The sequence below is a fragment of the Chiloscyllium plagiosum genome, unplaced genomic scaffold (assembly GCF_037043375.1).
Source record: "Chiloscyllium plagiosum isolate Xiang-an unplaced genomic scaffold, Cpla_swu_hap1 HiC_scaffold_18, whole genome shotgun sequence".
Classification (NCBI taxonomy): Eukaryota; Metazoa; Chordata; class Chondrichthyes; order Orectolobiformes; family Hemiscylliidae; genus Chiloscyllium; species Chiloscyllium plagiosum.
In genome coordinates this window covers 20,249,941-20,276,487 of record NW_028270156.1, presented here as the reverse complement: position 1 = coordinate 20,276,487, position 26,547 = coordinate 20,249,941, and the positions used below count along the sequence as shown (strand labels likewise).

The 26,547-nt window shown below is 40.7% G+C and overlaps 1 protein-coding gene across 12 annotated transcripts in view; it reads right to left on the bottom strand.

Moving 5' to 3' along the window:
• Positions 1-8,183: 8,183 nt before the first annotated feature.
• Positions 8,184-26,547, bottom strand: part of LOC122557667 (leucine-rich repeat-containing protein 4C) — a 998,121-nt gene continuing 979,757 nt past the window's right edge. For all 12 annotated transcript variants that reach the window (XM_087996325.1, XM_087996323.1, XM_043705489.2 and 9 more), the window contains one exon: positions 8,184-14,512. In XM_087996325.1, coding sequence (XP_087852451.1) covers positions 12,540-14,462 — 1,923 coding nt within the window. In that variant the 5' untranslated portion in view covers positions 14,463-14,512 and the 3' untranslated portion in view covers positions 8,184-12,539. The remainder of the gene's footprint in view (positions 14,513-26,547) is intronic.

Below are 26,547 nucleotides of genomic sequence, written 5' to 3'. Positions count from 1 at the left end.
GCTGGTAGGTGCAGGGAATGTTGGATCATGAGAGAAATTGAGGTTTTGGTTAAGAGAAACAACGAAGCCTGTGTCAGATATAGACAGCAGGGATCAACTGAATCCCAAGAAACGTATAAAGGCAGTAGAAGTGTACTTAAGAGGGAAATTAGGAGGGCAAAAAAGAGGACACCAGATAACTTTTGCAAATAGGGTTAAGGAGAATCCAAAGGGATTCTACAAATACATTAGGGACAAAGAGTAACTGGGGAGAGAATAAGGCTACTTAAAGATCAGCAAGGCAGCTTGTGTGGAATCACAGGAGATAGGGAGACACAAGTATTTCATATCAGTGTTTCCTTTGGAGAAGGTAGAGAACTGGGCAAAAAAGTAGTTACATTTTGACAAATGTCTGAGTCACAAAGGAGGTGGTGCTGGATGGCTTAAAATGTGTAAAGGTGGGTAAATTCCTGGGACCTAATCAGATGTACCCTAGGAGTCTGTAGGAAGCTAGGAAATGATTGCTGGGCTCCTTGCTGAGATATTTCCCGGAGTGTCACAGACTGAGGGGTGAATTTATAAAGATTTGTAAAATTATAAAGATTATGCATAGGGTGAACAGCCAATGTCTTTTCCCAGGGGTGGGGGAGTCCAAAACTAGAGGGTGTAGGCTTAAGGTGAGAGGGGTAAAATTTAAATGTGTCCGAAAAGGGAGCTCGGATTGAAGGGGGGAGGGGGGGGGGGGGGGGGGGGAGAGTCAGGTCAGGTCAGGTCAGTCCAGAGAAGAGTTGGAGGGAAGCATGGCTAAGATTAAGGGAGTTGATGGGTCGAGGAAGGCCGAGGAGGGATTTAGGGAGGGATGGGGAGAGGGCACATGACTGAATGGGAGCCAAGGCTCAGAGCAGACTGGTTTGAAACAGGGTAAAAACAAGGTAAAAACAATGACTGCAGATGCTGGAAACCAGATTCTGGATCAATGGTGCTGGAAGAGCACAGCAATTCAGGCAGCATCCGAGGAGCTTCAGCAAAATCGATGTTTTGGGCAAAAGCCCTTCATCAGGAATAAAGGCAGAGAGCCTGAAGCGTGGAGAATAAGCTAGGGGAGGGTGGGGGTGGGGAGAGAGTAGCATAGAGTACAATGGGTGAGTGGGGGAGGAGATGAAGGTGATAGGTCAGGGAGTAGAGGGTGGAGTGGATAGATGGAAAAGGAGCTAGGCAGGTCGGACAAGTCCGGACAAGTCAAGGGGACTGGAAGTTTGAAACTATGGCCTCCTTCTTTAGAGACCGCAATTTCCCTTCCTACGTGGTTAAAGATGCCCTCCAACGCATCTCGTCCACATCCCGCACCTCTGCCCGCAGACCCCACCCCTCCAACTGTAACAAGGACAGAACGCCCCTGGTGTTCACCTTCCACCCTACAAACCTCCGCATAAACCAAATCATCCGCCGACATTTCCGCCACCTCCAAAAAAACCCCACCACCAGGGATATATTTCCCTCCTCACCCCTTTCCGCCTTCCGCAAAGATCGTTCCCTCCGTGACTACCTGGTCAGGTCCACGCCCCCCTACAACCCACCCTCCCATCCTGGCACTTTCCCCTGCCACTGTAGGAACTGTAAAACCTGTGCCCACACCTCCTCCCTCACCTCTATCCAAGGCCCTAAAGGAGCCTTCCATATCCATCAAAATTTTACCTGCACATCCACTAATATCATTTATTGTATCCGTTGCTCCCGATGCGGTCTCCTCTACATTGGGGAGACTAGGCGCCTCCTAGCAGAGCGCTTTAGGGAACATCTCCGAGACACCCGCACCAATCAACCAAACCGCCCCGTGGCCCAATATTTCAACTCCCCCTCCCACTCTGCCGAGGACATGGAGGTCCTGGGCCTCCTTCACCACCGCTCCCTCACCACCAGACGCCTGGAGGAAGAACGCCTCATCTTCCGCCTCGGAACACTTCAACCCCAGGGCATCAATATGGACTTCAACAGCTTCCTCATTTCCCCTTCCCCCACCTCATCCTAGTTTCAAACTTCCAGTCCCCTTGACTTGTCCGACCTGCCTAGCTCCTTTTCCACCTATCCACTCCACCCTCTCTTCCCTGACCTATCACCTTCATCTCCTCCCCCATTCACCCATTGTCCTCTATGCTACTCTCTCCCCATCCCCACCCTCCCCTAGCTTATCTCTCCACGCTTCAGGCTCTCTGCCTTTATTCCTGATGAAGGGCTTTTGCCCGAAACGTTGATTTTGCTGAAGCTCCTTGGATGCTGCCTGAATTGCTGTGCTCTTCCAGCACCATTGGTTTGAAACAGGGCCAACTGTGGAAGGAGTCAGGTTAGGTCAATAAGATTTACCTCATTTGGGAGTCATGAGCTCCTGAATAAGAATTGAATTTGCTCTATAGTCATGCACATTATGTTGGACTGCTACCATAAAAATAACTTGCTTTATGATTTGCACAAACTATCCATATGAAGAAATAATTTAACATCGCTCTTATTTTCAGAACCTTCTTGCAGTTGTATAACTGAAATACAATAGTTTTATTATCTTGGCTTACAAAGAGGTGTAAGCATGCCTTGTTTGAAGATTATCTAGTGCTACTGCCAACACCCTTTTAATAACTCATTTTTCAAAATGTAGTATCAACTGTATTTATCACCCTTTATTTGAGCATTTCTTAAACTTGCATTTTATCATCATATTTTAAATTTACATCCCTTTGTCTTAATAGTTTATCCTAAATTTAATCAATATTATAACCATAAACTGTTCAAAACAGTTGCATCATTGACTTTATATCCATTCACTGTCCTCTACCTCAATTTGGATCACCCTCCAGTGTACCAAACCTTTTCTTCTGAGTTATCACTTTCTGATTGAACTCTACATTTTTGAGAGCCACCACTCCAATGAAATCCCACCCTAATGAGGACAACATGAAATTAAAAATGAGAAGAAATTCTATTTTCCATCCATTTGTGGACTAGAGCGAGTCTTCAATTTGACAGGCAAACTATGCTTCGCAATTTCAGAGGTGCTCATTGTCCAGCACTTTTTGTGTTCTCTTACATTAAAAAACAGACTGTTGGAGAGGTAAAACAGATGGGACCATGTCAGGCTCTGTCTACCTAAAGATGTTGGTTTTGGGCAAATTTTCCCGATGAATAAGCACCTTGTCTTTGGTGGGGGGGGGGGGGGGGGGGTTCATTATTCTGAAGATTGTACAAATTCTCACCAAGATATGTTTGAAAGGATGATAGACAGGAATAAATAGTAAGTGCTCATAAGACCACCGAAACAAAAAATCTGAATGAACTCCATTAATGTTAATTAATTAACATGACAGTACAATTGATTAATTTTGGACATCATGGACCTATAAGTTCGACCACAAAATCGACGGGTTTGAATGAAATTGATTCTTTGATCCACATCAATGGTGCTATATATAAAATCCAGCCATATACCACTTCCGATGCTGTAAGCCAGAAAATACCCTGCATAGCGTAACACTTAAACTTCAACATGTAAGACTTTGCCCAGAGGAATAAAACTAACTCCCTTTTTCTTCTATTAAACACTTTTTTGCCACGTCAGCTTGTCTTCATTTTAGCCACTTCTCTGTTTCTTCATCACAATACCTACCTTTAATTGCTCACGTGAACTTCAGCTTTCGGTGATGGCACATGCTACTAATCGCATCCTGCACATTTTATATTTAAAAAGTCAAACTTTTGCTTTCTTAGCCCACATTTATCAATGAATGTATCGGGTACTCAGGGTGTCACAACTATGACAGATTCATTCAGGCAGGTCTAGAGTTACGTGTAAACGTAAAATGCTACTCAAGAGGATTTCGAGGTTGGTTGAGTTACTTCTTGCAGCTGGGATCCAGGTCAAACGGCACAACCAGCACCACATATTGATGTTACTAGAGTTTGGTATGTGTTTGAACTGAAAACAGGGTTGCAGTCTTTTCAGGCGTGTGTGTGTGTGTGTGTGTTATGAATGTTTGTGTATTAATATAGCCAAATGGAGCATCTCTCCACTCACCTGCAGATTGCGCAGGCCGGTTGGTTTTCTATGCCATAATGGCTAATATTTTGAGAGGGAGCGACTTTAATGGCATACAAAGCAGGGACAATGAATTCAACAGAGCAGGAGAAATATCCTTTCAGTGAATGAACCCTTTTCATATTTACAAGAATCGATCTTTTCTAATTCTACAAAGAAAATCAACACACTGAAGACATTCACCAATACTTTCATGGTTAGTTTTTTTTGATGATAGTAATGGGATTGGAATGTTAAAATTGCACTAATTTGCAACTTTTCAAACCTGTTCTTCCTGAGAATGTAACATGTGCTGATAAAATGTACAAGCTATTTTTGCAATGGTTCTTTTTTATTCATTCATGGGATGATGGTGTTGCTGGCTGTGCCACATTTATTAACCATCCCTAATTACCTACAGGGCAGCTAAGAACCAACCACATTGCTGTGGATCTGGAGTCACATGTTAGCCAAACCAGGTAAGGATGGCAGTTCCCTTCCCTTTGGTGAATTAGATGGGATCTTCCTGACAGTTGACAACAGATTCACGGTCATCTTTAGACTCTTAATTCCAGATTTGTATTGAAATCAGACTTCACCATGTGATGGGATTCACATCTAGACCCAGGATGTTAACTGGACCTCTGGATTAAGAGTCCAATGATAATGCCACTAGGTCATCATCTCCCCCTGTTGGTGATAATGAACTATACCATGAGTCAGAACAGAAGCCAAATTCTGATCAGCTGTAAGCTTATCAAATGGCATGTTGGACCAGCTAAAATGGTCTACTCCTGCTCCCGCTTTATGTGTTTATAAGTAGCATGTCCATTATAGGTGTACTGCCACTTCAGCAGTAGGTGGGAATTTCTGTAAAGGAAAAGTCACTGAATGACAAGCAATGGGACAGAAATAAAATACTGTGGATGCGAAAAATCTGAAATAAAAACAGAGACTACTGATAAAACTCAGCAGGTCTGGCAGCATCTGTGGAGAGAGAAACACTGGTTATGTTTTGAGTCCAGTTCTGCAAACCAGCAAGCGATGGGAATTTTGATTTACTAACACAATCTGGCATAGCCAAGATCATGGTATGCTTCAGTGCAAAAGGAAACCATTTGACCTGCCTTGCCTGTGTTAGCTCTCTTGAAGTGCAATCCACTAATTTCAATGCTGAAATTTTTCTGTAATTTTCTTTTTGTTTTTTTCAAATAGATAAAACAAATTGGAATGTCAATTGCCCAATCATCAATAAAACCTTCTACACAAAAAAAGTTCTCCGAAGACTTAAATAAAATTGAAATAAACTTATTTCCGGTTCTTAAATAAAATCTGCAACCTCATGTAATTAATCTCCAACTTAACTAACCAAACAACAAAAAATGATCAAGCCAGGTTTCATTAGGGATCTGATTTATCCTGTAATAACATCAGATGGCATCATATCATGTGCCAGAGAGTAAAATTGGAAGAGTCCTGAGATTCGTTGTTTTTAGGGCTGGAAGAGGTTACAGAGAAAGGGAGGAGCAAAACGGTTGAGAGACATGAACATCAGGATGAGAATTTTAAAATCAAAGTGCTGTTAAATTGGGAGTCGATGAATACCAGCAAGTTGAGGGTGATGGATAAATAGAACTCACATGATTTGGTCTATGAACAGCAACATTTTGGGAGAGTTCAGGTATATGGAGGATGCAAAGTAGAACAAGTTTATTGATATTTGAAGTAAGTAGCTTTTGGTATTTCAAAAATAATATAGAATGAATTGTAACTATCAATTGTTCTCTACCACAGTATACCTTGCTCCAGTTTACACAGGATGCACACTATGTGCTCCAGTCAATTTCAAATATAAAACTCAAATGATTTGTCACTGATAATATAAACCATTGAGATTCTTTGTTGTATCTATCTGCAAAGGGTTAATATACCATTTTTGTTCTTTTGACAGTGGTTGAATATTGCTTTTGGATCGAATTTGCTTTTATGCACATTCTGATGGATGTAAACGTCAGGTGTGAAAATCTTGCTCACTGAGATGACAGATGAAACGAAACTGGGCAAATTGACTCTGATTGGCCAAGTTATGGCGGCCCGCTTCTCCTGTAGTGTAAATTGTCGTAAATGTTGAAAATTTGGCATTCTTGCATTTCTCCCGATGAGTGCAAGACAAAAGTATTTGGCAACGTGTTTCTCTTTTCAGGACTGTAGCCAATATGAGGCACTTCAGGTTTTCATGGCTTCTATCTTCCTCTTAATGGCTCTGAATGTTCCTGAGTTGGGATGTATCCCCTGCATAAACATTCAGGAGAGAAGCAGCGACATTGGGAAATAGTTTAACATTTAAGATTTTTGACAGCAAGGCTGCAAAATGCATTTCCTGTTCCTGTCAGTGTTGGTACACTCTGTACAGAAAAAAAAATGCAGGTACTGCATTTACTGGATCTTAAGATGCACTGAATCATAAAATAAATCGGGAAGTTAAAAGAATTCATTGAGAAAATATTTGAGCGTAACCATCAGAACATAAAACAGCATTTTGGGTGAATTGTCAACAGAAAAAGTGGTTCATACTGTAAATACAGTAGTTGTTCGGTGAATGACAATAATGAGATTATACGCATCTCACTCCAAGAGCAGACATGTTCTCAACTACTTACAGGAATAGAAGTTGCACATCTGTCAGCATATTACTGTGATGTAGTAGCATGAACATATATGGATACAGAATCTGATATGTCACATGTTTCAAAGAGCTTACGCACACTAACAGGATTTTAAAGAACACTCATCAAACCAAAACAAGATAAAAATACCTAATTTTATCAGCGATGCTCATCAGTGCTTTGCAGCTGGTTAAACTCCAGTTGCGCCCCTACAGCAATTCCTGTGGAAAGTAGTAATTAAAGATATATGTAAAGAATATTGTACTGACACAACGAAAACTTTGCAAAGACGTAGCTAGCAACAATTAGTAGGATGAACAGCAGGGTTGTGCAAATTACAGTATTCATGCCAAGTAACAGGTTGTGGAACCTATGACATTAAATAGCGCTCTCCTTATGGAGAAGCTTTCACTGAATTATTGGGAGGCAACCTGGGAGATTTTGGGATTGTCATTGGATACCAAAAGGATAATGCAGAAATCATGACATTACAATCAAAATCTACGCGACTAGCATAGTTTGTAATACACAATAATTGATGTGTTATGGAATCTGCTTTTACTGATTAGCACTTTATAATCATGTGAATATATGAGCCCAGTTGCATAAAATCTGTTTTCCCTGCTGCTTTGACGGATGAGTACAAGTTGTGTTCAGTTTGTGTTGAGCTTCACATTGTTTTATGTACAACAAAATCCACGGGTTATGTTGCTTATTCACTGTCCTGTAACTGACCTCAGCTAGCAATTCAAAGTAGTGGTACAAAGCAACTTTTAATTTTATACTCACTTTTGCTTTAACATAATCATCATGGAAAGTGAAACACATTCAGTCGGACCATATCCATCAGGAGGGTAGCAGTGACTTTCACTACCAGTGTGTGGCAGATGGTGAACTGTCCTGGAGGGTGGGGGAAGAACCCCTAAGGACATTTCGGGCAACTACTTGCAGACATAAAAAATATCCTTCATTTGTCTTTAGATGTGTTATACTGAACAAGTTCATAATTAGTGACCTGAAAAAAAAAGGCTTTCAGCAGCATAAAAGCAGTCTTTTCACCTATTACAAGACTTTGTTAAAAAAAAACTTTTGTTTTGGACGATACAAATCCTTAGAGTAAGGATAATTGTGGACAAGTATTAACTCAGCACTTTATAACTGATTACTCATATCTTAAAATTCCTATAATGAATATGTATACAAGACAATTTGAAACTTAATCAACCTTTCTGGCTATTAATAATCTGTTGCAGAATCGAATATTTCTTCTGTTATGTGCAAATTTTGTTTTAATTTTGACTTAGGAGACTTACCTATATCTGTTTTAATGAGCAGAACATCAGGACCTATTCCAAAAGCATCCAACCATTATCAGATTATTCTATAATGGATAACACAGTTATTCTATAATAGATAATCCAAGCTTTTTCTTTCAGTACATATCGTTCCATGCACCTCATTGTTTTTAATGAATATTCAAGCCAACTCTTTAAATTATGTCAACCAGAACTTGTTCAAGGCTCAAATCTGAATTGGTGCAATTAAGGAAAGCTCATTACTTCATATGTGTACCAAAATGGTTTGGATTTCCTTGCTGGAGTAGAGAATGTTAATTCTTAAAATATCATTGAACATCAGTGCTTTGTTTCCCTTCCAGAACAGGAACTTGTGATAATTTTCAACTTTTGGTCCCAATTGATAAAAAAATACTTTATTCCAATAAATCCATATTGTGGTAAACAGGAAGAGCCAAAATTAACTTCCTCTAAACCAAAACACTCAAGAAAGTTCATATTTAAAATTGTACAGTTCAGTCTCACATAAGTTCCTGGCAAGCTTTCTGATTGTACTGAATGGAATCATGGAAATGAATTTGAGATTTTGAGTATATTTCATCATGGAGTTAGTTTGGACAGTCAACCAAATTCCAAATTGTTGATCAGCAAGAGTCACACTTCTCTGAACTCAAATGAACCAGACATCAGAATAATGGCTGCACAAAATTGTAAACAACACAGGAAAGCTAATTTATAACAGATTAAAACATCCAAATTTCATTAACGATCAGGCCCATTTTCTAGGTAACAAGATAATAGAACTATCGGAATATATGTTTAAAAGAAAACACAAAAGAAATTATTTCCTTTAATCAAGATGCCAGACATCCTTGGCCCTTCCAGGAAACTGTTTGAAACTTCAAAAGACAATCAACAAATGTGTGCTTTAATATTTTACAAACATACTTGACACTGTTATATTTAATTTGTGTTCTAGAGCAATAGATTCTGAGGATTCCTCTTCAATCCTTCATTCCAAAGTTTATTTTTTTTTGGATGATATTGACTACATCCTGAGCCAATGAATCACATTGCTTCGCTTGAGGTATTCACCAAAATCTTTTAATAAATCGCTGTAATCTCGGAGAAAATAATTGGTGAAGGGCACTGTTACCATGGGGAAGTTGCTTGGTTACATTTTTGTACTAGGTTTCACATGGCTCAGTAATGCAAATTGGAGCAAACACTAAGAGCACGTTACTTGAACAGTTGTCACTGGACCATCCTGAGGCACACAGTTTTCTTTGTCTCTTTCTTAGTTTCCCTCGTCATTCGAATGTAAGGGTTGTATGCATTTGTGTGTCAGCCATCTATTTTCAATTGCATGTGAAAAGATTTATTTCTGTGAAAGAAAACCATTTTATACCAATATTCTGCTAGATTTTTGACCTAAATCACAGTTTATAGGAAGCACAGTGTCAGATTTCAGGGAATATAAATCCTAACTCTCAGCTTTAATACTTTGTTTCTCTAAAAGGATTTCATTGGGTTGTGATCTTTTTCTAAACTTGACCTTGAGTTTGCTCCCCTTCATTGTGCAACCTGTTTGCTTTCTTGCACATAACACTATCTTTTTGCTTTCCCAATATCTTCAAGTCTGTCCTGCAAGTGGTATGATTCTTAATGGCAGACAAACATGTTCCCTGGCTTGCTTAAATATTGAAATTAACTACCAAATTATATTCTTAAGGGCTGCCTGTGAAATCCAAAAAAAAACACATTTCATTTCAAATATATGTTCAATAATGACCATAACCTGCTACACTATCAACTTTTGAAGTTCTCACACAGCCTGAAACGAGGCAAGGAATGAAGTCAGAGGATGAGTGGTTCCATCCATCTCCAATATTAATACATGCTTAGTTTAAAAACAACATCTGGATGCTCATGGGAACATTGCCACCAAAAAAAAAATGATTAAAGTATGAAGCATAACTGGTTAGAGTAACTCGTGACTTGTCAATTTGTGACAACATTTGTTAATGGAAAATCATTCGGAACTTCTGTGCCCCTCGTCCTAAACACTTTCTTAAAATGGGATCTCACTCTTAATATAAAGTTAATCACTGTAAATGTTCATGTAACTTCACCCATCAGAGAAAATGCTGTCATTTTATCATATTAAGGACAGACCTTTGCTCTCATGGACAAAAAATAACAGAATTAAAATTGTCTTATTTCTTTCTTACACTCTCATTCCAGATACCAAGGAAATAGTTTTTAGTGTCTTGCAAAGGGCAATAATCTCTTTGTTGGTACAATTTAAAAATGATTTGTGTAACATTGACTACATAACTATTCTTTGGAACATCTATCATTCTTGCTCATTATGATGACTTTCCTGTTCTTTCAATGAAAGCTAGTGATGGAGGAATTTTTGGGTCTGAAATCTGCCAATCCATTCTTTCACCCCTTTATTAAATTTACCTTACATTACACTAGGGAAAATAGAAAGTCAATTACCTTCATTTTATATTAACAGATGATGACAAAAGATTGCTCTTCAATTACTTTTCTTACACCAACTATAACAGATGCAATGTATGATCTCTAAAACCTTCTGGAGTGTGTGGCTATTATTTTTGTAGCTACAAATGACAGTAAATTAATTGTTTTTCCATTATTTTGTCGCAGAATGGGCCCATCTCTAGTTTCATGGAGATGGTAGAGGGGAATTGGCTTTTTGAATGAGTACAGACCCATTCCTGACAGTATTCTCAAGTTTCTGTGAGGTACTCAATTCCAGGACATTGGCCAAGTTACAGTGAAATATGGCAATCTATACCCAGGTGTTAGGGTGGCATTTGACTTTGAAGAGAATTCAGAGGTAATGTTTTCACCACATTCAAAGTATTTATCCAAGAGTATCTAATAAACTATGAAAAATGCAGTTGCCATCAGAAGTTTCTTTGGAAAAAAATGATGTAAGGAAATGGGCAAACACAGACCTGAACAATTGGATTTTTGCAGTCCGCCAAGATAGATAGAAATATAAATGGCTGCTTGGTGGTATAGAACTTGAGTAATTTAGAAAACAAAACAGACATTATTGCAAAGCTTTTCATCTTTCACTCATCAGGACAACTCAAATGAATACCAATTTAAAGGGAAAACTACATTTGCACTGCATGAGGAGAAAGTGCTGATTAAATGGCAAGTGGAATCTAATTGGAAGTGATGTTACCATTGAGAATGTACTCGTTAGATCATGACTGACAGTTAACTGCCAAACTTTATTTAATTTTTATATCAGGCAGGTTGACTCTGATTGGTAACACCAGCCATCAGCACTCTCCTCCCATACAGCATAAATGTGGTTTTCTCTTTGTATTTTTGCTAATCATCCTGATGACTAAAAGGTAAATAGCTTTGAGAAAATGTGTCTTTTTCAGCAAAACTCAGACAGAAATGTTAAGTTTTCAATAAAATTCATTACTCAATTGGTTTGCTGCAACTCAGCAGTAATAACGAACAGCTGCAGCATGAAGAATGATCCTTGATTGTGAGGATACATAGGCAGTTTTGTCATCCAGATATATGAGCATGACAGGTTAAACCACCTCACTGAGGTTTCAAAGGCATGATCTTTACTGTAAAGTAAGCTTGCCTTTGCATGGGGCCTACTTGATTTGCTGACATCTCCTTCAGAATTAAACACAGATTGGTGTTAAGAGAGAATTATAATTTGATTCACACCAACTGTTTTTTCCAAGACATCTCTTCAGGCTAGAATGACGACTTGCTGGATCTCCATACCTAGTGGCATCCCAAACAAAACGAAAAAAAAAAGACAATCCAGCAAACTTATTAATTAGATATGAACTGTCATATGCCAACAGCTGGTTCTCTCAGCTTTAGGTTAATGCATTACAGAATACTGCATACATTGTCGAACTTTGACTTCAGAATCATTAATTTGGATATTTGAAGGTACTGAAAACGAACAATAGTTTATTCATAATCTTATTTAGTATTTGAGCTACAAATTCTGGATCTAGAATTGTTTAAAAGATCATGGGTATGTGGATTTTTTTTTGTTTTGTTTTTACAAGCAATCTTCACAGAATGATTCTGTTTGTAAATATAGAACAAGATGATACATGGAAAATAAAAGATTTAATATAAATCTACCTCTAATACTGCATTCCCTGTCATTACCAGTCGTAAGAGCTCATGAAATAACAGAAAGAGACAAAACAGACCGAATCTCACCACTAGAATTCACCATAAAAACCCCATGTGAAACATAATTCTTACAAAATATCTGAATAGTCCCTTAGAGAATCAAAATCCCCTATGAAAAACATGGTGATGACTAAATTAATGGGCGCAGCATTGTATGTCAAATCAGTGTTTAGAATACACATAATTGTCTCTATTTTAGATCACAATAGAATTATTTTTTAATAAATAAACCTCTTTAAAGACACTTCTTTTAAACAGTAGAATCAGCCTTGTCCTGTTGTCATTTGCAAATTTGTGTGTCCCCCCAACTCATATTTGTGTCTCTTGTACATTGTCCTTAGAGTTCACTCGCATCAGTAATGGATCATGCACAGAGCTGTGTAGTGAGTTTATTGTGTTTACTGTGGTGCTGTGGTTGAACGGAGTTTTATAAGAGTTATAGTGGTTCATATGCTCGTGCTCTATAGCGGGTATGGTCAGGTGACTCTCCACAGCAGTACTTCCTGCGATGTCATCACCTACATTGATGATCTCGATGGTCCTGGTGGGAGCATGGTGATTCTGGTGGTGATGCTGTTTACGCATTTTGTAAAAAATGATTAACATCACTGCCGCCATCAGTGTGATGGCTACAAAGCAACCAATAATAATCTTTGTAGTTTTCATCACCTCATCCAGGCCGGGCATGAGATTCCCTCCTGCATCAGTAATAGCAATAGTGACTGTTTTTTCCGTCGACTTTGTACTGCGAGGAGTCAAGGAGGTTGTCACAAACGTAGTATCCCAGTCACTGAAAGGTGTGGGTCTAAATTTGTCATCTGTCGTGTGTACCTGTACAGACGGTTCCATAGTCTCCACGGTGACAGTTGTAAAGTAAGTGAAGGTGCTGTTTTCTGTAGCAGTCACATTTAGCGTAGCTGAAGCTGTCGTGTTCCCTGCAGAATTACTCACCAAACAAGTGTACAACCCTGTGTCCTGGGCAGTAACGTTTGTAAAATTTAACGTGCCATCATTGAGCACAGAAATCCGAACTTTGTAAGCTCCGTGAGTCATTATTGTGCCATTTGGAGTAATCCAGCTCACTGAGGTCATGGAGGTTGATGCTCGACATTTTAATTCCGCAGCCATTCCCTCTGTCAGATTGAGGTCAGTGGGAGCCTCAACTATAACTGGAGCATAACAGTTGAATTTGTTCTGGTCCAGTTCCCCGATATAATTCCCTTTTAAACTTGGGGGTGCATGGCAACGGGCGCAGCATGTTGTGTTGGATGGCACAATCTCCTTCAGCCACCAGCTCAGCCACAAAATGTCACAATTGCAGTTCCATGGGTTGTGATGCAAGTGGACACGCTCCAGGTGGTGAAGTGGGGTGAAGAGGTCATGAGGCAGCAGAGTCAGGTTGTTGTGAGCCAGGTTAAGCTCTATTAGTGACTGAAGGTCATCGAAGGCATTCCTCTCAATCACCTGGATCTGAGCATGCATCATCCATAGTTTCTGCAGGTTTGTCAAACCTTGAAAGGAGCCCGGTCGGATTAGCGAAAGCCGATTCCCTGATAGTTCCAGTTCCTCCAATTTGGTCAGAGGTGTGAGGTTTGGGATTTCCCGAAGATTACACATACCAAGATTCAAATATCTTAAGTTTGACAGACCTTCAAAAGCTCTATCCGAAATGTATTCAAGTCTCTTTAGTTCACCTAAGTCTAACCTCCGAAGGGAAGGAACTCGATTGAAAGCATATGACGGTATGCTTTCAATTGGATTGTTCCTCAGCCACAGTTCCTTCAGTTTGGAGAGGTACTCAAAAGCTCCACTCGGAATGGTGGAAAGGCGGTTGTCAAACAGCTCCAGGGTGTTGAGATTGGTTAGGCCATTGAAGGCTCCAACCTCAATTTGTCGGATATGGTTCTTACTCAACTGTAGAATCTCTAAGTGCCTTAAATGCTTGAAGCTGTCGGCTTTGATGACTTGGATCCCGTTCTCTTGCAGGTTCAAATAGCGTGTATTGATGGAGATGCTATCTGGTACTTCCCTCAAGTTCCGTCTTGTGCAGATCACTTTGCTGAACTGGTTACTACAGGAGCAGACAGAAGGACAAGTCTGAGCTCTGACCAAACCGGCCACCACGAGGAGTTGTAGAGCCAACAGCAGCACAAATAAGGGGTCGAGTATGGCCCTGTTAAACTTTGGACCTATCATCATCTGCTGTGGATGCAATGTCATCTTGTTCAACATTCATACTTTATTGGATGTTTGTTTTCTTGAGTTCAATTTATTATTGTAATCTGAGGAAAAATTGAAAAGAAAGGAATTAGTACTCAGAACAACATATCACTAACTCATTTTGAAATCTCATCTCAGAATGCCATTTTTTTGTTTGCTGCACTCCCTCTACAATACTTTCAACATAAGCCACTGTGTTCTAATAAAACACACACAGCAGCTTTAAGGCCAAATTCAATTGACATCTGAACCACCTCAAACTTCCATAAATACATGAAAAGGGCTTTCAAACAGTCAAAAAGGGACATGATTTGATTAATATGCATTCTTGACAGGCAAGGCACATCCCCAGAAGGCTCAGAAATTAACTATTATTTCCCTTTGCTGAAATACTTACAACAATTTTCAACGTCACATTTACAATCATACAATTTTAATGCACATTGGCAATGTTCTAAGCTTTCAAACTGCATTTGAATAATGCAGTATCTTTAAAACTAGGAATTACATGGCAAAATTATTGTACAAACAAATCCAGTATTTGTATCAAACCCCTTAGTCATTTTAAAAAAAATGACATTAGCCAACTGCAAATAAATACATTTGTTGAATAAGAAATGGGGACAATAACCTGGGATTTTACTTATCTGACCGTGATGGACAAGCCTGACTTTCAGTCTAATGGGAATCCAGCTAATGGCGGAGGTTGCAAAATCTGATAAGCCCACAATGACAAGAGGAGGGAGTGATATGAAAGGATAAAGCATGGTGCATAGAAAGCTATATGTATCAGCCTGGGGTAAGGCAGGACAAATCAAATGTCACAAGGTAATTCAGAATGTTGGGGTAAGGTTGAGGGGCTGGTAGCACTAGATGCAGGGGTTTTGCGGTGTTTGGTTAGATTTGGGGGAGGGATGTTAGAGGTCAATGGGGCTTTGTTGGGAGTGGATAAGTGGAATCAGACACCTTGGTGTTCAGGGGATGGTAGCATGGCAACTTGGAGGTGGGAACTTAGAGTGCAGGCTTGTGATCGAAGCCTGTACATGGTGGGGGAGCAGAAAGTGGAATCTTTGGACATCTCCAAGGTAGGTGAAGGGCAGGGGCACTGTCATATCAAGGGGGTTCCTTTTGCAGGGACAACTTCCAAATTTAGGTGTCAACTTATTCATCTGAATTCACCAAGTCATCAGCTGGGCAAAGTTGCTGGGTTCGCTGAGGTGCTAGAAACTTGGCCCTTCAAAGTGAAATTCAATTTGAATAACAATGAGGCACACAACTCCATCAGCATACTTTGGAAAAGGTTCATGCACCTTCACCCTGTTGCTGCCCAGTTAAAGCTGGAACTGGGCATGGTAGCAATCAGTTTGGTTTGGAAGTCTGATTTCTAAAATTTTTAATCACCTGCCTTGATGTTTGGTTGAAGTTCTCCCAATGTGTACGCTAACAGTCCAAACTACAAATTCCAGGCTAAAATAAAGGATCAGTTTTAATATGCAACGTTGTTCTGATGTGAAATAAAACTGTGGTGAATTTTATGATCAACATATTTATTGCATAAAGGTTTTAAGATGATTTGCAATTGCTTTATTTCAGGAGAAAGACAATCAGAAATGTTTGAGTTGAAAAAAAAAACAGCAAATAATTTCTTTTTGGGTCAAAATGAATTTAAGTGAAGCTGTAGATCATTCAAACTTCAGTACAAACAATTGAGTACGATTGTAAAGTGGTTCTGGTAACATGAATTTTTTTGCAAAGTTGTCTCTGACTCTCACAAACACAAAAGTGATGATCCAACTGAAGGATTAAATCTGGAAGAGTGTTGGGAGACCACATGACAGAAGCTATCAAGTGCACAATTTTGACATTGATTGCCATTTATCCCAGTGGAATTAAAACTGTGTAAAATGTTCACGGTCTCCCCTGACTCTCAACTGCGACCTTCATACATTTTAACAGAATCCTTACTAAGGTTTGAAGGACATCTGCACCCCATCAACACTCTTTAAAACCATGACACTGAACACTAAGCCACCCTCTCAGTGGCAAAACTGTGATTTATTAACAGGTTTTTTTTCACTTGAAATTTCACTGAGTATCAAATTGGGGGCACAGCATGTGTAATATATTTGGATTTTAAAAGGCTTTTGTTAAAACTCCTCACTGGAGGTTGGTGATCAAAATGAAGACACATGGATTAAGAGATGTACTGGAATGAATTGAGCATTGGCTAATAGCCAGCTAACAGACAGTAGAAATGGGAATAAATAAATCATTCTTGGCTGACTATGACTCATAGGGTACTGCAAGGGTCAACCTATGATGGCATTGAATTTAGGATAAATTTAGGCACAGTACCTGGAGTAGTGTGTGTAGTTTTTGGTTTAAATTGCCACTCTATTATCCCCTAAACAACAAGGCCCCTGATTCCAATTTCCCACACCCAACAAACACCCACTGACCTCTAACTTACCTCCCCAAATCCAACCAATCACGTGACCCTCTCCTACCCACACACCCAACCCCCAAACCCAAGCTGACTCCATTGCTACCCCAACCTTACCCCGGTGTTCTGATTTACTGCATCTGCTCTTTCCTGCCTTACCTTAGGAAGGACATCATCGCAACAGTGCAACAAAGGTTCCCCAGAATTTACCTGGGATAGTGGGACTGCCCTATGAAGGGCGAATGGGGAAACTGGGCCTGTATTCTCTGGAGTTTTGAAGAATGAGTGACAATATAACTAAAACTTATAAAATACCTAAAGGGACAGTCAAAGTAGATGCAAGGAAGGTGGTTCGCCAGGTTATAGAGCTCAGTACTGGGGACACAATTTCACAATTGTGGAAAGCCACTTAGGCGCAAGCCATGATTTTCAGTTTCAGAAGTTTGGGAAATTTGGAACTTTCTACCTCAGATGGCTGTGGAAGCTCAATCATTGAATATATTTAATATATGGACTGACAAATTTTGAAATGACAACAAGATATGGGGATTCCTTGATCAGCCATGAATGCATTGAATGACACAACAGGTGGACTGGACTGCGTGGTCTACTGTTATTCTTATGAACACTTCAAAGCAGATATTTATTAAGCTGTTTATAGTTATTTTATAATAACTGATAAAATAAAGGGTGAATTTTGTTACCCTCTAACTTTGCAACTTAAATTATTCAGGTAAAATTTTAGCCAAGTGGGCAAGCTTTACACAAAGTGATTGATGTGCTGTTTTCACTCTCTAAACCTGCCTGTCTTATATTCGATCTGATCCAGATGGTGGAATCCTGCAGGCCTGGTTTCACTTCACCTTTGTGTTTGCAACTATATGTGACCCAGCTCTTAACCATGTCATTGCAGCTGAGTGCTTTTGGAAACTGAATCTGTCAGAACTCTTCTGCTGTTTTCTGGTTTGTTGCAACAGGTTTTAACTCGACTTGGTCACATGACAGAATCTGGAAGAAAGTGAGCACTGCAGATTCTGGAGATCAGAGTCAAAAGGTGTGGCGCTGGAAAAGCACAGCAGGTCAGGCAGCATCCGAGGAGCAGGAATGTTGATGTCTCGAGCATAAGCCCTTCATCAGTAATATCGGGGGTGGGGGTGGGGGGAAGGGAATGTTATAGGTTGATGAAGGTGGCGGGGGTGATGGTTGGAGATAGTTCAGAGTGGAGGGTGGAGCGGCAAGGTGGGAAGGAAGATGGACAGGTGGGACGGTTCAAGAGTGTGGTGCCAAGTTGGAGGGTTGGAGCTGGAATAAGGTGGGGGAAGGGTGATGAGGAAACTGGTGAAATCCACATTGATCCAGTGTGGTTGCAGGGTCCGAAGGCGGATGATGAGGCATTCTTCCTCCAGGCGTCGGGTGGTTAGAATTTGACAATGTAAGAGGCCCAGAACTTGTGTGTCCTTGGCGGAGTGGGAGGGGGAGTTGAAGTGGTTGGCCACAGGGTGGAGGGGCTATTTGGTGCGTGTGTCCCGAAGATGCTGTCTGAAATGTTCTGCAAGTTGGCCTCCAGTCTCCTCAATGTTCAGGAGACCACATCGAGAGCAACAGACATAGTAGTTGAGGTAGATGGATGTGCAGGAAAATCTCTGCTGGATGTGAAAGAAACTATTGGGGCTTTGGATGGAGGTGAGGTGGGGGGGGGGGGCGGGAAGTGTGGGCGCAAATTTTGCACCTGTTGCAGCAGCAAGGGAAGGTGCTGGGAGTGTGGAGGGTGGGTTGGTTGTGGGCAGGGAGTCACAGAGGGAATGGTCTCTCCGGAATGCTGAAAGGGGTGGGGAGGGAAATATATATCTTGTAGTGGGGTCTGACTGTAGGTGGTGGAAATGGCGGAGGATGATGCGCTGTATCTGGAGGTTGGTAGGGTGGAGGGAGAGGACCGATGGGGGGGGGGGGGGGGGGGGGGGGTTCTGTTCTTCTTGTGGTTGGAGGGATGGGGTTTCAAGGGTGGAGGTGCAGGAAGTGGAGGAGATGTGCTGGAGGACATTGTTGACCATGTGAGAGGGGAAATTGCAGTCCTTGAAGTAGGAGGCCACCTGGGATGTTCTGGAGTGAAATTGCTTCTCCTGGGAGCAGATGCGGTGAAGGCAGAGGAATTCGAAGTAAGTGATAAGAGTTTTTACAGGAGGGCGGTAGAGATTTTCTCGTGCATCCAAACACCTCATCTACTGTGTCCACTGCTCTCGATGTGGTCTCCACGACATTGGGGAGACAGGATGCCAACTTGTGGAGCGTTTCAGAGAACAACATGTCTGGGACACATGCACCAAATAATCTCTCCACCCTGTGGCCGACTAGTCTCAGTAACATCCCTGTCAATCTTGTATGTACCCTTTCCAGTTTAATAACTTCCTTCCTTTAGGAGGGCAACCAGAATTGTATGTACTACTCAAAATGTGGCCTTACCAATGTCCTGTTTAGCTATAACATAACATCCCAACTCCTGTACTCAGTGCCCTGACCAATGAAGGCAAGCATGCCAAACACCTTCTTCACCATTCTGTCTACCCGTAACACCACTTTCAAGGAACTCTCTATCTGTGCCCCTCGGTCTCTTTGTTCGACAACACTCCCCAGGGCCCTATCCTTAACTGTGTAAATCCTGTCTTGGTTTGTCGAACAAAAATGCAATATCTCACATTTACCTAGATTAAACTCCATCTGTTAATCTTCGACCCACTGGCTCTGAAAGCTGAATGTGTCGCATGACTTATATTGGACTGTGCTACTTCATGTCTGCCTGATTTAAACAAAAATGTTGATAACTCTCTGATGGTCTTGACCCCTTGCTGAAATGATTTCGTAAGGTAGACCTGATGATGAGAATTCCATTCATGGGAGTCCAAAATTGCACACATACAGGGTGGGCACTAATACATCCAATACAGATTTCAGGAGAAAATTCTTTACCCAGACTAGTTAGAAGGTAGATCTTGCCATCATGTGAAGAACTGAACAGAATAGCACAGATACCTTTATGGGAAAGCTAGATAGATTTACTCGGGACAAAGGAGTAAAGAGAATGCAGATAGGACAGGTTGGACCTGTTGGGCTGAATGGCCTGACTTTTATGTGGTTCCAAAGATGTGAGATGTCCCTCTATATCTCACACAAATACAGATATGTTCTTTGTCATGGAGTAGCAGAAGTCTATTCAATGATGGAGATTGTGATCAGAAATTTGTACTTCCAGGGGCAAAGCCTGCCATCTTCTTACCCTCCTCCAGAATTAAGTTCAGGACAGGAAGACTCATAGTCACCCTCCTGTTCCTCTACAGATTGATTGAAGTCTTTAAGTGTTCAATGAAGAATCTAATCAGGGCCTCAGCCCTCTGCCACTGCAATTAATCCAGTTGTAGGTGAGCCCATCACCATGTAACATGTCCAACGGTCATCCTGGGTGGGCTGCTTGTCAGCTGGGGGCAAGCTCAGTAAGTGGTTGATTGAGGAAACTGTCACCTGTCCTTATCGCTGATGCCTTGCACCAATCCCCATGGTGATTCCCAAACCTAGAAACATTGCTGCTAAATATTACTCCGGGGCCATTGTGATCTGTGAAGCAGTCCATGTTCAAATGCAACAGGATCTGGACACTATCCAGGTTTGGGTTGATAAGTGACAAGTAACATTAGCACCACACAAATGCCAGGCAATGGCCATCTCCAATAACAAACAAACAAACAATCCAACCACATCCCTTTAATATTCAATTTTGTTACCATCACTGAAGATCTCCTGGGAGTTACTATTGACTAGAAACTCAACTGGACTCGTCACATAAACAGTGCAACCACAGCAGATTAGAGGCTAGGAATACTGTGACAAGTAACTCACTTCCCAACTCCCCAAAGCATGTCCACCATCTACAAGGCACAAGTCAGGAGTGTGATGGAATACTCCCCATTTGCATGGATGTGAGCAGCTCTCACCACACTCAGGAAGGTTGACATCATCGAGGACAAAGCAACCAACTTGATTGGTACTGCATCAACAAACATCCACTCCCTCCACCATCGACGCTCAGTAGCAGCAGTGTGTACTGTCCTCAAAGATGCACTGCAGAAATTCACCAAAGATCCTTAGGCAGCACATTCCAAACCCACAACCACTTCTGTCTAGGAGAGGGGCAGCAGACACATGGGAACTCTGCCAACTTCAAGTTCCCCTTCAAGCCATTCACCATCCTGACTTGGAAGTATATCACCATTCCTTCACTGTCACTGGGACAAATCCTGCAATTCCCTTCCTAAGGGCATTGCGGGTTAACCCAGAGCAAGTGGACTGCAGCAATTCAAAAAAAAGGCAGCCCACCACCCCCTTTTCAAGGGCAATGTAGGACAGGCAATAGATGCTGTCCAGACAGCGTTGCCGACATCCCACAAGATAATGAACAAGAGAGGTTCTGCCTACCCTCCTTTGGGCTGGTGCTGAGTGGAAGGGTTGCTGGCATCACATTTGGCAGCAGCTCTCACTGTGTGCAATTGCCACAATCAACATCCTAATTTCTGTTGAAAGTCCACTTTGGCCTCCCCTTACCTCACCTTGGCAAATGCCTGATGAACATATTGCGTGGCAAGCTTTCCCTGGAGGTAGGTAGGTCTCCCATATGCTCATGACCCAGCAAATCAGATCCCAATACCTCAACAAGGTTCCACCCATGTTACATTGACTTTGCACTCTAGAACAGTGGCTTTACATTTGCCAAATAAAACCAACCAAATGTTTTTACTTGTATCTCACAGAAATCACCTCACTATTACTTCTGTATCAAAGTGGATTTCTGGAAAACATTGTGTAGCGTAACAGAAAGTTGCTTTATAACTAATTTTTTAATACTCCTTCAAGTTAAACACCATCAGCTGCTTGTCCATGTTTGCTATCGCTTGGTTTTTCTCATATTGCAGATGTTTATAGTAAAATACCAGAGTGATTCAAATCATTTCGGCAGATGTGAAATTGTGAACATGCTGAAATAAGTTTCAGAAGTATTAGCAATAATAGGCGCAGCTAGACTCAATTATGCAAATTAGTTACAAAAATTAAGGAAATATTGTACAGTATAACAGGGAAGCACAGGACTGTAAATCGAAGCTAATGCAAACTATAAGAAAGCGAGAGGAAAAGGAATAGGGAGATTCTCTCAAGATCCTAAAATTTCCTACATAATGCCACTGTACATACATTATCAGCACAAACAGTATTTCAAGACAAAAATACAATTGAGGTGGAGTGGTGATAGAGAAAGGCAATAACTACGCGGTCATCAGTGTCACTCACACCCTGGGAACAGTATATTTTTCAAAAATATTAGTAGAAAGATTATCAGTAGTTGAACTATACTTGCCTTAATATACTTCCCCATCTTCCCTCCAATAATTGTCCCACGCCTTCCGACAAGTTGGGAATATGAAGCACTGTGAGTGCTAAAATAGAAGTGTTCAATGTAATCTGGGCAATCACGTCACCAGTTGCTGTGTGAGCTGCTTCTGTAAATTTGTGTAGGGATGTCATAGGAGTTTTTAACAACTGCTGTGACTTGTGTAGTTTGAGCAAAGTTTCTCAAAGCAAGTACTGAACAGCTCTGGTGCTTATTAAAACTTACACATTATTTTCTTTTCTGAAGCATTGCTGAATAGTCAATCATTTACAAATGGTGAGAGTTTTATTAAATGTGAGGCAGAGTCTATAAAAGAATTGTCAGTTTAATAATAATGTGTTACCTTGGGGAACAGCTGACTGTCAGACAAAAAAAAAATAATTTCAGTGGAGAGATCTATCTGAAATTTAAATTAGTTTTGTCTGCCCTGGTGAGCTGAACATACTTTATCAAATGAAACATGTCTTGGGGAGAAAGCTACATGGAGACAGTTAACAGGGTCAATGTGACAAAATTCAGAGCAAGGAATTACACTTTCAATGCACTCTCAACTTGCCACTTGCAGACCTTGCAATTAAGTGGTGTACACAATAGAAATGACATTCACATTTTTCGAATTTGGCTGTGATTCACTTAGCAGCTACCGTTCATAATCAAATAAAGAGCACTCGAGGTTGGAGTCAAAGCAAAAGCTTTGTGAGCTATGTTGTCATCAGTGCTGTGCTTAATTGGTATTAAAAAACATCAGGTCAAACTATTAAGCATTCTTTGCTTCAGTGTCAGATTTGAGGAATTCAGCAAGATTCCGATCAGTCCAAAGCTTAAACTACATACGCTTTGGAAAATGCTTTAACCTAGAACGTGCACAATTTATTCCTTGTACATTATCATTTTTAGTCACCAGTGCATTCACTGTAAAGTTCCACCATCTGCTGGAGATTGCAATGACCATTATATGAAAGGTAACCCACTTTCTTCTGAGCATTTATGGTGCTTCAAGGGATGTGGACAAGTGACACTTTTTCTGTTTTGTTCTGCATTTACCATGGTTAATCTTTACTCTGCTATTTAGTCCCCAACTTAAGATTAACAAAACGTTTCTCCACATTGAGTTGCTCCAGGTCTTTAAATGGTACATCGCATGTCTCAAAAAGTGCCATAAAAATGTTCTTCTTCTCCTAAACGCTTTGAGATACCGATATCACTCTCCTTAAAACAAACATGTTCATAACAACTGATCCTATTATGATGATAGACAGAATTCAATTCCACTGAAAAACTACAGCCCAGCTCAACAAAAATATCAAGTTGCACAATGAAGCCATTAACATTTTGATGCCAGTAAAGAGAAGGTTATTGGCCCAACAAAGCTCTTGAGGGACAACAATATCAGTGCAACAGCCTTGAAATAACTTGGCAAATCACTACGCTAGAAGTAGCATTTGTCGATCTTTCAAGAAAAGTACCTAAATACAGGAAGTCCCCCAGACTACGAACGAATTCTGTTTTTTCCACTGTTCTTAAGCTGAATGTGTGTGTAAGTCAGGCTAATTAGGCCGCCCATTCTTTAGGACGAAACATTGCATGTAACTTGTATTTTTAAAAATAAGGTTTAAAAATGAGAAGCCAGAGGTCAGTTCGTAAGTACGGGATGTTCATACGTCAGGCGCTCATAACCCTGGAACTTCCTGCAGATCATAAGATACTTGTCTTTCTGCTTTGTCTTTACGTTGTGGCAGAGTTATGGCAATTACCTGATTACCCAAACTTTGTATGAAGAATGTTTCTTTTTCATTGCAAAAATTTCATGCTACCAGAATCTCCCAGTAGGAATCTGTGAGATTGGGCAGATTGCATGGAAAAACTGACAGCGCAAGAGGCCATTCAGCCCATTAGGGCAGCACTAACTCTTTGAAAGAATAATCATGTCACATCTATGTTATATCTGTAACCAGGCAAGTTGCTCATCCTCAAGTACATCCCGACTCAGATTTGGAATTATTTAACAACATGGGAAAGACAGAGCATTCTGTATGCTGTCAACTCAGCGTGTTGTGTTTGTTATGGGCCAGGCCCGACCCCTCAAAACATTCTTAAGCAGGTATCAAAACATTCTTAAGCAGGTAGCCCAGACTGTAACTTTGCTATTTGTTTAGGTAAGTGTATCATGGATATTCCCGGAGTGAATTAACTGATTCGACTGCTAAGTTTTAAACAATTTATTTACAAAATTACAGAATGAAACACAAAGAACAGAAAATAGAATACCGGATAACTTATCATATCCAAAACCTGACAGACCGTCCTGACTTAATGATGCTGTTCCGAAAATACTTGCAACAGCAAAGAGAGAGAGAGAGAGAGAGAGAGAGAGAGAGAGAGAGAGAGAGAGAGAGAGAGAGAGAGAAAGGAGATATTGACATTATCTGGCTGTACGTAGCCTTTCTTCACACCCACTGCTGCTGAACTGAACTAAAAACTCTAAATTAAACAAAGGCTTGCTACACAGCTAGCTAGCCACTCCCCTTTGATTATACCTTTTTTTAAAGACATGAAGGCCTTAAGCCAGAGGCGTTATCTGTTCGGGGTAAACAAAATGGGCCCCAATAAATCTTTCCAACCCAGCCAAGTTGCAACCTGGCCAATTACCCCACCTCTGGAAAAAAAACTAAAAGGCAATAGCAGCCCTGTAAAAACACCAGCATTGTGGCACATTTGAGGTGGGGAGGGAGAGCTTGGATGGATTTCTCACTTCTCCATGGAAGTAAGTTCAGTCATAAACCATCCTACAGATCCACCATTTAACAGGTGAGCTAAAGTATCAACCAGCATGTTTGCAAGAGGCAAAATTTCCATTGTTGTTGTTTGAGGTCAGACCTACAATGGTGGTGCCATCAGCAATCTTATAAATGGAGTTTATCATGCCTCTGTGATTACAGCAACCTAACACATCGTTACTGCTGATTCACAGGCTGCAAAGACCATGAGTCACTAATGCATTTATCAAAGCGCAGGTTTGGAGCTCCACCTCTGCCATGCCCACTGCTTAAATGCACGTGTGTGACTGAGCACGTGCAATCAGCAGCCATCTTTGACTACAAGCTTGGTATTTGCAGTGCACAACTCTGAACTAAAAATGGGAAAATCACGATATATTGTCTCTCTATTTGGAATATCAAGATGACACTTTGATTCCCTGGTTACGTCCACCATATGATATGATGGATTGAATGTTATGATATGTTTGCATTTCAACTGAGCAACATTACAGCTGGACGTTTATCTGTCAAGCAAGACAAAAGAGTCTATTTTACAATTGGCAATTGCTCCTTCCACCACTGGGCCCCAGCCACAATTTGTAACTAAATAAAACTCTAAAAGGTAGTGGGTGAAATGCTGAAGAATCAGGACAAGTTAGGGCAGGCCCATCGGAAGTTTGGACAATCTCAGAAGGTAGATAATAGGAGGCTTATCAGGGGTGCATTGGAATGGTAGACTTGATGGTTACCAAAGGTATGGATTAGGTTTCAGCCAAGATGGGACAGTATCGGTCAATGTTGCAAAGGGTTTAGCTAGTTTTAATTATGCAGCTGGAGCCATACTTTTCAAAGTCAAATATGTAATGAAATTTGTGAACTGCTGTTATAGCCTCAGACTGTGCCAGGGAAAAAATATAGAATCAGTACTCAGAAGGAGTTTGCTCAGAGAACCACAGACACTTGCTTTAATCGTCTCAGTATTTATTTAGCGACGGTTTTGCTTAATCCACCCTAAATGGAAAACAAGCAGTTTATAATTTAGGGACAGTGACAAGACTAGGACCCGAGATCACTACCTCAGCGTGAAGGGATGACCCATTATAACCGGATGAGGAGGAATTTCTTCAGAGGGTAGGGAATCTCCGGAACTCACTGCCACAGAAGGCTGTGGAGAGCAGGTCATTGAGTGTATGTAAGACAGAGATAGACAGGTTCTGGGTTAGTAAGGGGATCAAACGTACAAGGATAAGACAGGAGAATGGGGTTGAACATGTGCCAGGAGAACTGGTATAGCTGGGAGGGCATTGGAATGCATGTGGCATTCACAACATCATGGTAATGTCATGTATGGTATAATCAGAGAATCAGAAATGCATGTAATATGGTTAATACAGTGGTAATGGGCAACTTTAATTTATATGTTGACTGAGGAAACCAAATCTGTATTAATGTTGTGGAAGATGA